The sequence below is a fragment of the Ammodytes marinus genome (assembly GCF_949987685.1).
Source record: "Ammodytes marinus genome assembly, chromosome: 5".
Lineage (NCBI taxonomy): Eukaryota > Metazoa > Chordata > Actinopteri > Uranoscopiformes > Ammodytidae > Ammodytes > Ammodytes marinus.
In genome coordinates, this window is record NC_137234.1 from 21,735,135 (window position 1) to 21,750,790 (window position 15,656).

General features: G+C 42.3%; 1 protein-coding gene across 1 annotated transcript; it reads left to right on the forward strand.

The window, feature by feature from the left end:
• The first annotated feature begins 781 nt into the window (after window positions 1–781).
• On the forward strand, window positions 782–15,547 carry plekhg7 (pleckstrin homology domain containing, family G (with RhoGef domain) member 7). The gene is made up of 17 exons (XM_080028593.1): window positions 782–1,030; window positions 1,646–2,436; window positions 3,490–3,512; window positions 5,795–5,913; window positions 8,745–8,785; window positions 9,146–9,247; window positions 9,687–9,836; window positions 10,103–10,198; window positions 11,087–11,185; window positions 11,808–11,921; window positions 12,296–12,470; window positions 13,354–13,469; window positions 13,779–13,866; window positions 13,951–14,030; window positions 14,403–14,556; window positions 14,726–14,823; window positions 15,284–15,547. Exons 2-17 carry the CDS (start codon window positions 1,795–1,797, stop codon window positions 15,386–15,388), a joined length of 2,202 nt encoding a protein of 733 aa, XP_079884719.1. The 5' UTR covers window positions 782–1,030; window positions 1,646–1,794; the 3' UTR covers window positions 15,389–15,547.
• The last annotated feature ends 109 nt before the right edge of the window (window positions 15,548–15,656 follow it).

Consider the following 15,656-nt stretch of genomic DNA (forward strand, 5'->3'; position numbering starts at 1 on the left):
TAATTTGGATAATGTCATGTTATGTTATATGCTAATGCAGTTAATGGCACTGTGGAAGGGGTGATTCAGCATGATAGGCTAGTTACTTTTACTTTTGACCTATGCTTTTGTTTTGACTTGTTAATTTAGCTGCTCGAGGCTACTTGCAGGACTTTTACTTTACGACATGTTTACACTTTGGCACCTAATTGGTTATGGTAGGCTACCTCTTCTTAAATAGGCCTACAATTGTATCAATATTAAGTGTACTATAATGAAAGGAAGGCAAACAGTTGCAGACAAACAATAATAAAGAGAATATACAGTACCATACATGATTGTGTAAAACATGTATTAGTGGTGAGAACCAATGATTATATATATAAAAAAATATCAGAAAGACCACGCACAGTTTTAAAATGTAAAGAATATCATTATAATATAACGTAAGAATAGTTATACAACATCTCTTTATTTCCCTATCCAGACAGCATGATAGTGTTTTGTTTCCTTCCTCGTCCTCTGACGCCGCTGTCGAGAACAGTCTACAATAAATGTTTTTTTTTATTGAAGTAGGTAGGCTATAGTTCCCGCGTGTGTGTGTGTGTGTGTGTGTGTGTGTGTGTGTGTGTGTGTGTGTGTGTGTGTGTGAGAGTGTGTGTGAGAGAGAGTGAGAGAGAGAGAGAGAGAGAGAGAGAGAGAGAGAGAGAGAGAGAGAGAGAGAGAGAGAGAGAGAGAGAGAGAGAGCTTGTACTGATGTTCCCATGTAGGCAGTGCAGCCAGTCGCACCTTTCGACTTGCTCGGGAGTGGGACACTGAGACGCTCGACTCCCTCCCTCTCTCCTTGCCACACGGACCTGTTCTGTACTCGCTCTTGTGTTTTGACTCAAAATTAAACACCGTCGGCCGTAGGCTTTATTAACTTCTCGAGCTTCGGGTCAAGTCTGCTCCGACACCAGCAGGACACTCTCCCCCACACCAACCCCGGTCAGTCACCCTTCACTTCCACACCGATTCGTTCGAGTCGTCGCGAGGCACCGCACCGATAGATGTAAGTAAACCAGACATGTTACATTTTAATGACTTACCTACCAGGTACGTGCGGTTTTTGCTCTGACAGGTGGTGTTATTCGGCGCAGTATTTTGCCGCCGAGAACTCTCGGATAGCCTACATTGTTTCTTCTCTTACCTTGGTTGCCTCGTGCATTTGCCAACTGAACTGCTCGCGCGGCGTTGAATAAACAGTTAACATAACCTTCTGTGTTGGGGAAACGGGAGACGGTTGTTTAAAATAAAACGAAAATAAGAAATAAGTAAACACTGGACCAGACGACAGACTAAGGTGCATGGTTTCCTTTGCTTCTTTGTCTGTCACTCCACATTGTTTAGGCTTACGTTGACAAACTACGCTTTTTTACTGTACACTGTAATATGTGTGCTTGCTGTGACATGATTGTTCTTCCTTTTGGTTTGCCTTCCAAACAGATGTTATATCGAATATCGCACTGTTACGCACACTCTTGCTTAATCTTTTTAATGCTGCCAACTGACCATTTTCAGTCTAGTTCAAAATCCCCTTTCATAGGATTAGGGGCTAAGGTTGTGCTCAGTCTGCTTTATTTTTGCTTGTGGGGTATTGACACATGTTCTACTTTTTTCCCCCCAGAAGCCTGAGAGGTGAATGGTGTGAACAGCACTGGAGTGCAACAGGATTGTCATCTGACCTTAACTCACTGGAGGCAAAAGCGACCAGACCATTGGATCTCACACCTTTTCTGATCTTCCCTGCAGCACTACAATGCCTTTGAGGTTATAATGTCTACGACGCTGAAGCACGTTATTCTACAGGACAAAGACCAGGACATTGACAAGAAGCTGGACTGGAGTTACATCGAGTGGGGCGAAAATGAAGTGGTCAGCACCGGAGTGGCCAACGCACAGACACAAACGGACTCGGGGACTTTTGAGCACAAGGAGTGTCAGACCAGCAGCCCAGTCATTATGCACATAGATCTGACACGGACACACTCCAAGTTGAGGCATTCGTCCCTGGTGGACACAGACGGCTTGGTAGCGCCTCTATTCCAGTTTGACCGGCAGGCGCCCGGACGCATCTCCACGTCCCCCACCCTGAGGAGGATGAGGAGCACCAGACGTCCCCTCAGTGATCACTGGGATGCAGTCAGGATGGGCAGCACTCAGGAGGAGCCGTCCCCCACCAGCCCTGTGTCCCCAGTACACAGGGTCCAGTCTCCTCTGGCAGCTAACCCCCTCTCTGGTGGTGGAGAGATCTGTCACAACGAGCATCAGCCTGTTTCATCCTGTGGCCGACAGAGAACCAGATCACATAGATCAAAGACTCTGGACAACAATGGCATCCATTCCAAGAGACCAGAAAGTCTCAGTGCTATCCCTTCTCATGTTAAAGATAATGGTATTGCTGATAGCTACATACAGGTGAGCTTATTTTAAATGAAGCATGTCTGCACCTAAAATCCCGCAGATTATTTAAAGGAATACTTCACCCATACGGAACCAGCGTTCTATCATTATAAAATAACTATTATAATATAATGAATGAGGTTTTTCTTCCCTCAGTCTTCCCTTGGCCCAGCTGTCCTATTAATCCTAACCCTTACTGTGATGTCACAAGAAGGAAACTGTAGGGTTAGACAGTGAGACCATAAAACACTCTTTCTGCCTTTTCTCAGGCTAAAATGATCCGATTTCATTTTTTTTTTGCACATTTATACTAAATAGGATCTCAGAGTTCAATACACCTTCATATTCCAACCGGTGAAGTAGGCCTTTAATCCCCTAATAATTTTTGCAAAATCTTCCACCAGCACCACCACCACCACCAGGCGTGCTGTGTGTTATAATCTATAAATGAAATGGTAACACACATTCCTTCCTTGCGGAAACCTTTCGCTCCCCTCGGTTTGCCGTGCCTCCTGCGGTGGTCGCTCACAATGCAAGCTTTTGACAGCAAATGAATCAGCAGTTACATGCACTGACAGCTCTGACCAAGCCCAGTGCCCGCAGAGCCCTGGGAAGTGCTCTCCGAGGGCCCCTATTCACCGCAGTCAGCAGTCACCCAATAATGGAGGGGTCAGTGAGCGATGGGAAAAGATAATGGGGAGATCTATTCATCAGCTCGCTGCATTCAACCGAAGCACATTCTCAATAGAGTGCCGACATTCTCCTCCGATATCAGAGGCTTTTGAGGTCCAAGCGCCCACTTAAAACACTTGATTCAAGTTTGAATGTGTTTGAAAGTGATCTAGTGGTGTGGTAAGCAGCAGGAGGTCTTTGCACCCTCTATCTTCCGCTGAGTGTACAGTAAGACAGTGCCTAAAAATGGCAGGTCAATAGTGTAAAAATAACAGCTGACTGTTTATTGCATATACTGTAATGTATTTTTTCAGCTAGCAGTGATGTATAAGTGAATGTTTTGCTTACAATTTTTAAAGTTTCAAGTTCGCTAATGTAGCATTCTTTTTTTTTCAGGAGAAAGAGCATGGCCATGATAGGTAAGTGCACCATGGTGGACTGTTTTGCATGTTGTCCGTGTGTGCCCCAAAAGCACATGTTTGCTTTGGCCCTTCGCATTCATCTGGTCTCTAATTTCCTTAGTCAAACGCTGCTGCTTCAGTTTCCAATAGATCTTTGTCAATTCATTTCACCAACATACAAATTAGATCCATAACGTGTCAATACAGCATCACTAGTGCCATGTCCGTGATTGCGGATGATTGGACGTTTGGTTTTAAGAAGCCCCATTGTGCATTCATTGTCATCCATGTCTTTTGTTTCGTGGAAAAACTAAGCTTGGAGGGCAAAGTTGTGAGAGTCCCATGGTTATGTATGGGCTAGACAAACCCTCATTAAGGCTGTTTTCTCATACTGCCACCCACACCCCTCCTAATGGGCCGCCGAGCTCTTCCCCTCACTGGATAATTAGGCAGCTATTGTCCCTGTAATTACACCCTGGCACTGCGCCTCTTACACTGACCGGTCCCTGCGAGCCAACAGTTGGGCCCCATTTGTTTTTTGGGCATCATTATTTCTCTTGTTGCACGGGAACAAAACACAATGTTTTGCTCTCGGTGTTGTTGGGAGAGGCCTGACACAGAGGGAGCTTTCTGAGCGGCCACAAAGCATCAGGACATCATTGTGAGGAGCACGCTGCGGAATGGACCGCAAGCAAGCACTGACCTGCTTCAGAGGAGCCTTTCTTTTACTGTGCCATTAGCCATGTACTATATCCTCTATAGCGCTCAGGTGCTGCCTGCTCACGCCAGTCTGTTTTACTGTTGATTCAGCACTTCAGGGCCTATACGGTGATCTGGAGGGGGGGGATCAGTTTACAAGGAAGAAATCGGGCCCTGCCTTTGAGAGCATTGTGCAGTTTGTGCTTTCAGAGTTCAACAAAAGTGTCCTGGAAGAAGAAAAAAAAGTTGGCAGTTTACCCGTGTTCAGCTGTAGATTAACTTACCCTCCTAGTGTATAAATTGGCCTTGCAGCAACGGTGCAAGCACAGCAGCAGAAATGCAGCTACTGTGTGAGGGTAATGTCATAATCTGTAATAGGAAGAAAGTATATAAAGGATCATTCAGTCAAACAAAGCAGATTTGAATACAATAGCGGAGCAGCTGCTGGTAGCACTTGCATTGTTCCTCTTGCTTGTACTTCTGCTACAGTTTATTGTATCTTATCATAAACAGGGACAAAGGCCCTGATATGTAATCTGGTCTGATTATAACCTTTGTCAGACAGATAGTGTGTTGATCTGCCCTGATACCTCTGATATCCAGGCTGTTGTTTTTTTAGAGCAGAAAGACCCTGAAATATTTAGGAGTGAAAACGCAGCATGTTTGTTTACACAGGTCATCGATCAATGTAAGTGAACCTTACCTTTTGGCAAAACCAGCCTGTCTGGTTGCAGTGCAGCGTTATTTTCTGCTGACTGAAACCCAGCCCTGTTTAAAAGACTAGAAGGCTGTCGATAGCATTGGCACAGTGTGGATTGTGACTGTTGGGAGTCACAGATCAAGTTTTACCACCTTCACAAATTTGTTTTATTCTTTCAACCAAATGAAAATGGCCGTGCCCTTTAAAAATATTCAGTCTGCATACTTATTATCACCTTTACCCACGTTGCATATTTGAATTAAATCTATTTTCTTAGGTCTTTGGGTTATAATTCTAACCCATAGATTTCAATTTGTACTTTCAGCCATAATCCCTGTAAGTATTACAGCAGAGGGATAAGTGAAAACACTTGTGAACAGTGGCTGTTTGAGCTGTGCCCGAGGCTATAAGGCAGGCTTGTGTTTTTCCAACCAAAGCCATGCCTCGGTCACTAACTATGAATGGTAGACAAAGAGGATTAGGACCAGCACACACTGTCTGACAGCTCACTCAAATCTGGTGATCCATTAGTCAGCAGCTATCCTCGCATAAAGCCTGACACATAATACTCATCCTTTATATCATTTCTGCCTCCCATATTAATCTCCAATTTGCTGCGCACTGTACATGGAATTTCAATGGTATTTCAACCATGTACGATGACAAAAGGAATTCTGTTATTTCCTGTGGCTTGCACTAAGTCTATTCTCTTTGTATCGTATCACATATACAATAGCACAATAATGGTTCTTGTAGCAAGAACCAAGGCAACAGTGAATCTCAGATGTCCATTTTTGGGCTTGTTTTTGTTTATTAATTTAATGTCAAGCATTATTTGTTGGCCAACAAAAGTGAGAAAAAAAACCATCAGAAGACATTTACCCATTTGCTATTCCCTCAGGCTTCAGGAAAGGAGACGCAGCTCTGTGGTGGTCAGTCTGCCAGGATTGGATGTTTCACCAGGAGATCTTTTTGTATCCAATGGAGTGGCTGACATATTAAACGGCTCAAACTTCTCTGGTAAGATCCCATATCATATCACATATCATCTTTTAATGGTATCATTTCCTACCTTGTGAACCATATGATGGATGTAACCCTGTCAGTCCCAGCAGAGGGATCAGTGGTCCAACCCATGTTTTTAAGTGATGCGTTCAACATGTCAAATCACCCCAGGCCAGGGATAGTTCAGTATTTTTTTAAAGTGGGGTCAGGATTCGACATAACCTATGGCCCGCTGGCCCGGGGCCAGTAAAATCATATGCAGGGTAAGTTGATTGGCCAGTCACTGGCCCGCCCGGGCCAGTAACGGCCAATAACACATCATTTTGTAGACTACATCATGGTTCATTGAAATGCGCGTTGAGAGTTGTAATGAAAGCAGTGTTTATCAATATAATAAACATTATATAAAATATATTTTAGGCCAGTGGACAAACGATGCGTGGGCGTTTTGACAGGCGGAGCAACAAGCGGGCGCACTCTCGCTCCGTTGGCAGAGTTGCCTACCGTCCGCGAGTCGACAAATCAATCGACTTACGTTGCCCCCTTTTTTTCTTCCCACAGCAGAGGTTGAGGTGCGGAAAATGAAGTGATAACTGCGCTTTTCCTTTAGCTGCCGCCGTAATGTTACAGTATTTGCATCAAAGCCCCAAATGGTAATACAAATGAGAGGCTTTATTTAAACGCTGTGAATGCGTCTCCGGTGATTGTGTCGGTTGTAGACAGAAACGAACGGAGGGACTCGGCTCACTGGACAGTTCCTATAGTCGCGCAGTTTGTCTGCCGGCATGGCTCTGTGTTTTCATGATCTACAATCAGATCGCGGAAGTCGTTCCCAGTGAAATCGCTAACGGGGAGAATATCCCTGGTTATTATTTTAGCCACAAACCACGCAGTTCTTCTGCGCGGCGGCTCACTCACTGGCGAGATCTCACGGTGAAACGCTGCTTTGCTCGGACGAAGGCATTGTGTGTTTCTAAGGTGATTTAACATCGTAGCCTTAGACGAGCGTTTAACATTATGCTGCATATTTTGCACTGCATTGTTTTTTATCAATTGTTTGAAAAAATTGTCCCACACTCTGACTCTTATGTGAAGCTGACACTTCATGTAGAAGTGACGCTCCTGCAGCGCGCTCACGACCAGACGTGAACTCGCATTCACGGTGAAATCTCCCATATAAAAAAAAAAACGTCATAACCTTCTGATTTTCGGATTTCTATTTTTAACGTCAACTTGAGCGCAAGTGGAAAACCGGTCATTGGTTTGACACATTCACATCCCTAATGCATAGAGAAAGTAGTAAACACTACCTACCACACCACAACGACTGATCAGACCTTCATCTCTCTTTTTTTTATGTTTGAACATGATTTCTGCAGGTGAACCATTCATTAAACTGCCCAAATTCAAGAATAAAAACAATCATCAAACTTCTGGACTTTAAAATACTGGCCGACTCCTTCCACATACTTTCAGTTGTAGGCTTCAAATTCAATATGTTTGCCTGGTTTTATATTATGTGTATGAGCAATATCAATATTTCATATCATTAACTAAAAGAAAAATAAACAAATCTAAAGGGAATATCTATACTGTTAGAGTATTAGATATTCCCTTTAGATTTGGTTATTTTTCTAATACAGGTATTATAATTATTCACACTAAATTATGAAGAAGAAAAAAAGTGTGCAGGGCCAGTGAAAATGTACACTGACCCGGCGGGCCAGTAGGGAAAAAAAGTTATGTTGAACCCTGGGGGTTGTATGTAGTTGTATGAGGCATAGTTAGTCTTTTACCGTATGGACATGGCGATCAGTGCAGTCACTTCAAGGAGTTTTGGGTAGACGTCGCTGTAGCCGAATTCAGCGGGGAACTGTTGCAGAAGGGGTGATCAGATTTTTTTTTTGCCACATATCTGTATATATTTTACATTATGGTATGCATATATTTTTTCACTGCTATAATTCGGGGTTATAAGGGTTCGGGGATGCGTAGTTTGGCCATGTACAGTTTTACCACGCTACAACTCACACAGTTGAAGTGCAGAGTATCAGTCTGCAAATCAGCTTTTTGAGCTATCTTGCGGGGCTGTAACCGGCCCTGGCTCATTTTTATGGCAAAACAAAAACATTACGAGCATTTAAGTTGTTCACACACTCCAAAATTAGGGTATATGCCATAAATAGTGGCCTTTTGTTATTCATTGGTTATGATCTACTTGTTAAACTATTCAGTCTTTCTTGACCCTTTACACCTATGAAGTCAGTTAGTCTTCTGTAACGAGCTTTCACACTTGAATTAAATCTGTAGAATTTTAATCTTGGCAAGCCTACTTTCTGTATTTATTCCTACAATACCTTAACTGTGTTCATTATATCAACATTTTCTTCATTTTATAACAACCTTTGTTTACTCTGCAAAAGGCAACATGCTACTCACCCATATTTGAATCAAATTAAATACTTTAAGATGCTGATAAGGAACAAGCACTAACACACTGTTTTCTGCTTGGGGTTGTAAGGTGTTAACAGCTTGCAGTTATTCAACATGTCCTGTTGCTTCAGGACACACATTACCATTGTCTCTGTCTGTGTTACAAAACCACAGGCCATGTCAAAGATAAAAAGGCCACACAAACAGTATTTGCATGCTACTTTGTATGTTATGTCATCTCTCATATTTGCAAAAAATAATTTGCACTTTCCGTCAAGTCCTTAATACTTGCACAGTTTTTATCCCAACACACAGTGTTGCTTGTTTGATTCTAATCCCATCTGCTACCATAACACATTCCTGGCTGTTCTTTTGTCTCTAATCAGCATTTTATGTTAATTTTATATTTACAGATACTAAGAAGTCAAAGTGGCCTTTTTCAAGGCGTAGCACGGTAGGTGTGTTTTTTGTCTGTTCGTTGTTGTCGTGTTGAGCTGGTGCCAATGGTTTGCTCACGGTCTGTTCAAATGTGCTTTGTTTTATCAGTGGCCACTTGCTTTGGACATTGTTCTCTGACCCACTTCTCAAATCAGATTAATGAACTTCCTCTTATTTCTTTTGGTCCACGCCATTTGTGTAATTGGTACACACAAAATGCAAACTGGAGCTTGGAACACTGTCATATGTAGAGATATTTGAACAGCAACCCCAAACCTAAAGAACACTTCCCTTTCCTTGATCACCACGTCTATAAATAATACTCCTTTTACCACTTCTGCCTCATGTAACTGTGTGTCTTATCTTCACCTTTCAGACCAAAGGGAAGTCACAAACATGCACTGCGGCAGATATTGAAAAATATCTCTCAACATCACAGATTGAAGACTGGAGAAACTCTGACCTTCAGAGGTATAAGGTGAGAAATGAACACTGTCAGCAGCAAAAGCTTTAAGCATACAAACTGTTTGTTATGTAAATCCCCACGTCTGTTCCACAATGACTCCTAATCCAAGCAAAGTCTGCATTTGAACAACTAAGATATTCAGATTTCCAAGTCAAATAGATCGCATTGTTTAACTAGTGACTCAGGCAGATATTGGAAATGCTCCTGCAATGTTTAAAAGTGACAAGTTGCGCAAGAACCAGAATTTCTAGGCGGCAGTAACCAGTCAGGTCGCGCTGTGCACACGATTATAAACACACACTGGCGTGACACTTCAGGATGGTGGTAGGAAATTCACAGTGACACAATGTACAGTGTGTATGCAAACACAATTCCTGAGGTGTAAATAAATGTTTAAATTCCCTGTTTTTCTCAATGCTTTTCTTGATGACTTGTTTTTTCCGCGGGGCAGGACTTCTCTCTGGCGGAGTTCCTGCAGGACCAGTCTTCCCAGGTGAGCGACGCCTCTGACCCTCAGGGCTTCAAGAGACAGGGGGCCATCTGGGAACTCTTCACCAGCGAGTGTGTTTACTTCCTGGATCAGCTCATGGTTCTCAAAGAGGTGACTGTCCGCACAGAGCCTGATAATGCACACGCACAAACACTCTCGTACACACGGGCACTCAAATAAACAGGCCGAACCCAAATGCAACCCAACACCTGCGGCTTTGTGCTTTTCCTCCTGTCACCAAATTCCTCTCTGTGAGGTTTCATGTTAAAGTCTCTTTGGGATTTCCATTCTTTACAGCAGTGGATTAGAAATGTAATACTAGCACCACAGATAGCCTGAGCTTATTCTCTCTGTCTGACTCCTTTTGTTGCTTTCAGGTGTTTTCGTCTACGCTTACAAACCTGCAGATGAGGAACTGCCTGACTAATGTCGACTCCTGGAGGCTTTTTGCAAACCTCAATGAGCTTTGCCTGGTGAGACAACATGCAAATGAATAGCATGAGGACTGCTAGTTTGTAGGTGTATTATGTAAATCATTTCAAATAACGGCAGCCTTTCTAGCACTACAATAACACTGTTTGTTGTGCAGCAACAAAAGGTCAAAGACAGAAAATACAAACTATTTCCAACTCTTCAAAAAGTGCTCTCAATAAAATAATGAATGATTTATTCATTTAACTTTTATTTAAGCAGAAATAGGCCTCGTTTTGAAATAACGATGAGTGAGAGGCAAACAATATAAGACAGATAACACAAGAAAGCAGTCTGCCACAAAGTGAGAATAAAATGGAATGATTATGAAAAAAAAAAATAACTTACTATTTGATCTGTATAGTGTTCTTACTGTTCAGACCCAATAAAAAAACTGAGTGGATGAATCTATCTATTCATTTATTATTTGTGTGTTACAGTAGATCTCAGACATGGCAAAATGATTTGTGGGGAATTAATAATTCCCCTTTAATTGACTGTGTATGAGCCATCTTGCTACAGTCTTCTCACAGTTACACTACACTACAGTGAACTTCAACATTGGAGGACTGTGTTATTCACAGGGAACCATTTATTTATATTGGTCATTTTGTTTGGGATTGTTTATTATAACTAATATTTCGAAGGAATACAGTCGTTATGTTGAATTAATGAAGTAATTTAGGAAAAATTGAAGAAAGGCATGAATTGAAAAAAAACAAAAACTGATCATACTTCTCTTAGTGTCACACGTTAGGTGGAAGCTGTCTGTTCTCCACACAGGCCTTCTTTATGAAAATGTTTCTACTGTTAACAAACTGAAAGTGACTGTGGTATGAGAGTGTTGCAAGGCTGTGCAGAGAAACTTGACACTGTGTTTTCTGCTGCAGGTGAGCTTTGGTTTCCTCAACAACCTCCTCCGTGTCATCAAGGACACGTTGGAGATTACTGAGGGTGGCGGGCCCACCCTGCTGGAGCTGCTGAGCAAGGCAAGTCCCACTCTCACGTGGACACACACTAAACACACACTCTGACTTCAGGCTACACTCAGTTATTCCTATGATTGTAAAACTGATAAGACATTGGAGAAAAAGGATTCATTTCACACGGACAAACTGTTCTGAATACACAGTATGTTGCATATGTGTGCACAAAATGTTGATGTAATTCTTTTCAACAAAAACAAATCTATTTTCCATCACAGTCTGAATAAAAGCTGTTGGATCTCTTCAGTGTCTGTTACAATACATATCTAATAATCAAAGATTATAATCATTAGAATTATAGATTATATACATTACTATATGTATCCGCATGACTTAATGTGCTTTTGTTCGCATACTGACTACAGATCAGTAAGCAAGCTTCACTATAAAGGGTGGGGTTAACTGTTAATTAAAGGGCATGTTCATTGCACAATACCTACAGTATATTTCCTCTATTGACAATTTATTTTTTTGAAAGTGCATACCATTATCTGATGCTAGTCTTTGTTAGTCTCATCTCTCACTGCAGGAGCCATTTCAGAATAAATATAACTCATAAGAAATCACATGGGCACAGCAGTCTGTATGCTGATGTTTGTATGACAGTCCTCCTATCTGTTGGCAGGCCTTCCAGGAGAGCATATGTCACTGCCTGCAGAAGTACTGTCTCAACTACTCCACGGCCCTGCTTTATCTGGACAGCCTGAAGCCCAGAGAGGACTTTGGATCTTACGCCAAGGTACGGGAGGGAATTCAGTGAGGGCAGCTCAATTGTGTGAGAGTGAGAGCGGTTGACAAGGACATCATGTACCATAACATCGGGGTGTGTGTAAGAGAGAACACAAGAGCAAACAACCAGTTCAGTGTCAGCCGGGCCTGCCACAGAGAGAGGAATGTGACCATGTGTCCCTTGTGTAACATTCCCTGTCATCATGCTTATGTATTTGTTAGGGCTTTTATTGTGTTTAGGTCTTAGATCTCTTCACAGGCTTTTCACCAGCACACCCCCCTCCCCATTACCCCTCTGTTCTACCAAACCCCTCTGACCTCTTCCTTTTCCTACCAAGAGCCCTCCTCTCCTCCCCTCTCACCATGTCCTCTCTTTCTCACCAGTGGTGTGAGAGGAATGAACATTGCCGGAGGCTGCAACTGCGTGACCTGTTGGTGGCGCCGTTGCAGAGGCTAACTCGATACCCCCTGCTTTTGCGGAATATTGCGAAGAGAAGCCGGATGGAGGACGAGACCAAAGCTCTGCAGGTTATAGCGGAGCAAGTGGACACATCTATATGTAAGCAGAATACACAACCATGAAGTACTCCCCCTTTTTTTAGATAAATGCATCACTACAAAGTAAAGTATGCACTTATTCCCATAAAACAGTGATGGTCTTCACCACATGAGCATGTCAGCACTCTCTCACTGATTGAGCAGGCGTTTCATTTTAGTGCTTAGTTATGATGTCAGCTGATCATGACTCAAGTGTTCAGTCCAGTGTTTGTTAACAAACGTATTAAGATACATGATTCATGTTAAGCAGATGTAGGTGAGGTCATCTCCATCAACACAATCAGAATAGCTTGTGTCTTCCAGAGCTAACAGGCTACATGTCTTGGAGCCCTGACCGTTGATTCTTTATTGCATGCCTCCTCTTGTTTACTCTGTAACTAGATTTACAGGATGTGGGAAATGTGCTGCAGCATTGCACCACAATGTCATTATGTAGTATTGACAAATAACAATCCAAAAGCAAACACCTTGGGCTTGCAAATCTTTAACAACGCACTTTCCCATAACCATTAAAAAGGTGTGGCAAAACTGCACTGATGACGAGGAATGCTGTAAGCACTGTTGAGATGTGAAGGCCAATGTCCTCAGGGTGTGGGGGGGATATTTACTGTAATAGCTTAATGTGCTCTAGTCTGTCCCGATACGGTCACACCCGTGTGTATAGGCAACCATCACTATACAGGAAAACACAACATAATAGCGCTTTAGTAGCCTTGTTGTAGCCATGCTGTAAGGAATAATTTATCTGGAATTTAGAACAAAAGGTGTTTAATGTGATAATTAGAAGAGAGTAAGTATAAGAGTAATTGACTATTTGATTCTTAAACAAAGACGTTTTTGTCAGTTCTTATGCGTCTTGATTGAAATAATGCCTCTGTTTCCAGGTGATTTGGAGGGAAAGGTGAAATGGCTGGATAACTACCAGAAGGTGAAACAGTTGAGAGATGCCCTAGTGTGGCTGCCTGTATGGGAGAGAGACAAGCGTGCCTTCGTCCCTGAGGTCTGTCTACTTGTGTTTGTGTATACAGTACATAGTAATATTTCTCTGTGTGTTTGTGTCTAAGAGCTTTGCTGACAGAGCAATGTGTTAAAGTCACAGATATGCACCAACAACACTTCCTCCTCCGATACCTTTAGCGTGCAGATAAGCAGATACGATCATTCATGTGGACGTGAGATCAGATTACTAACAACACTATATGGCACTATTCTTACCAAACAGTGCAGCATGTTATTAACTTCAGTATCATTCACTTTCCTGTCAAAAGGTCAAAGTTTCCTCATACCTGCCCGACGGTTTGTCTTTCAGAGTCTGAAACATCTCTTAAAGGCGGTCACTCTGGAGAATCTCATCTCTCACAGAAGTCTGCTGCACGAAGGCAAAGTGGTGCTCACAGGTAGGTAGAGCCTGCCTAACTTTACGTGCTTAGTGCTTCGATTTCTGCCAAATCTTACACCGTCTCTCCTTGGATCATTACCAGAGAACACAAAGCTGGTAGATGTCTATCTTTTCCTGTTTGACGAATTCCTGCTGATCACAAAGATAAAGAGAAACAAGAAGGTACGTCAGTCTGTTGTCTTGGTGAAGACCACCCTAGATGTTCAGTATTAAAGGTATTAGGATTCTGGAGATGCACGTCGTCAAAATCAGTTAGCTTCCCACGTTCTGCTATGTGTACACACTGAAAGAAATCCAGTCTTAATACACAGCCTAGGCTTGGCATGTTGCTAGCTATGGTGGGCCCCCTTCATTAACATAACTGTGTTTTAACACCACACGATTTTTCTTTCAGTGCACACCTAGTACAAACAGGTAGTGGATCGTGAGGAGATATTCACTGATTTGAACGCAAAAGTGATTTTGACAATGAGCTTTCTCCAAAATGGCTGACGCCACCTTTAAGTACCTTCTGCGTCCTGTGTCCCTGTGCAGCGGTCAGTGGGTCCAGATCAGAATCCTCTGAGGCTGCCACAGAACCTGGAGCTGGACCAGCTGCTGAAGGAGGGATGTACCTTCACCGTTCTGGACCAGCCCGTCTCTCTAGACCGACTCCAGCTCAGGAGCATTGATCAGCTCAATGCCTCAAGTAATGACACCATTTTATTTCCTGTTGAGTTCATTGGGATTATTGGTTTTATTTATGCGGTATCAGTGAGTAGATACAGGATGTTGAGAGCACACAACAGAATGTCCGGCTGGGTTTTGATCAATCTCTTTGTATTATATGATGATGTAATGGTGTGCTTCCTTTGTAGCATCGGGGCTGCCCCATTCTTTCATAATCATGCACCAGAACCGCTACCAGCAGTGTATCGGTGCATTCATCCTGCAAGCTCCATCGGAATCTGCCAAGGTAGTTCACTTCAACTATGAATGTTTCGAGTTTCAAAAGGCATATACACCCTTCGTTCTAAATCTCATATATTTTCTTTGTATACACTTTTAACTTCAGCTGCCCTTAAAAAGTATGTACTTTGCATGCAACATGCATACAATTTGGACATACTAGTTGTTGGTCACACCTTTGTGCTTTGAACTTGACCTTCTTGCTTATTGATGTCAATTTCTGGTTGATTTACCTCATAGGCGTGATGCTTACTGACAGAATATGATTGGAAACCTGATAGGGGTTTTCTTTATGAAAATGGATTTTTGTTTAAAATGTTCATGCATTTCATCGGCTTAGATTGAGACTCAAACGTTATACATTCTAAATAAACATCATACAAATGAGTAAATTATTTTTTTGTAAGATTTTAACTGCTGGAGTGTTTACTTGATATTTCTCTTTCTTCATGTTTGATTTCTTCCAGAAAGTGTGGATGTCAAAGATAGAGGGCGCTGTGACAGCACTGCTGAAGCTGGACTCTCAGCAGCCGCGAGTCTCCTCACTGTGGCTGGAGTCTTCACAGATATGAACCATCAAAGTACTAGAAGCCATCTCCCTACAGTCAATGTGCACTTCACTGTCTTGTAAATATCTGTATTAGCACTAGGATTGTTTTATAAAATAAATGTTTGCCTTTTAAGGCAGCTGCTGCAGTAGTATACAATAAATACTTGATTATTTAGTAAAAGTTGTTTGAGTGTTTTGTCCTTTTTAAGAACGCACATTTCATGCACTTAAATTCAGTGACATTTAAAGGACTTCAAAAAAGTCTGTATAGACAAAAGTGATTTATAGTA

What these genes read in the sequence shown, in the direction of transcription:
- plekhg7 (XM_080028593.1), top strand. Translation starts at nt 1,795, where the DNA reads ATGTCTACGACGCTGAAGCACGTTATTCTACAGGACAAAGACCAGGAC. An exon ending in TGCTGGAGCTGCTGAGCAAG is followed by an intron (nt 11,186 to 11,807) that starts GCAAGTCCCACT and finishes ATCTGTTGGCAG; the next exon opens with GCCTTCCAGGAGAGCATATG. An exon ending in ACTTTGGATCTTACGCCAAG is followed by an intron (nt 11,922 to 12,295) that starts GTACGGGAGGGA and finishes CTTTCTCACCAG; the next exon opens with TGGTGTGAGAGGAATGAACA.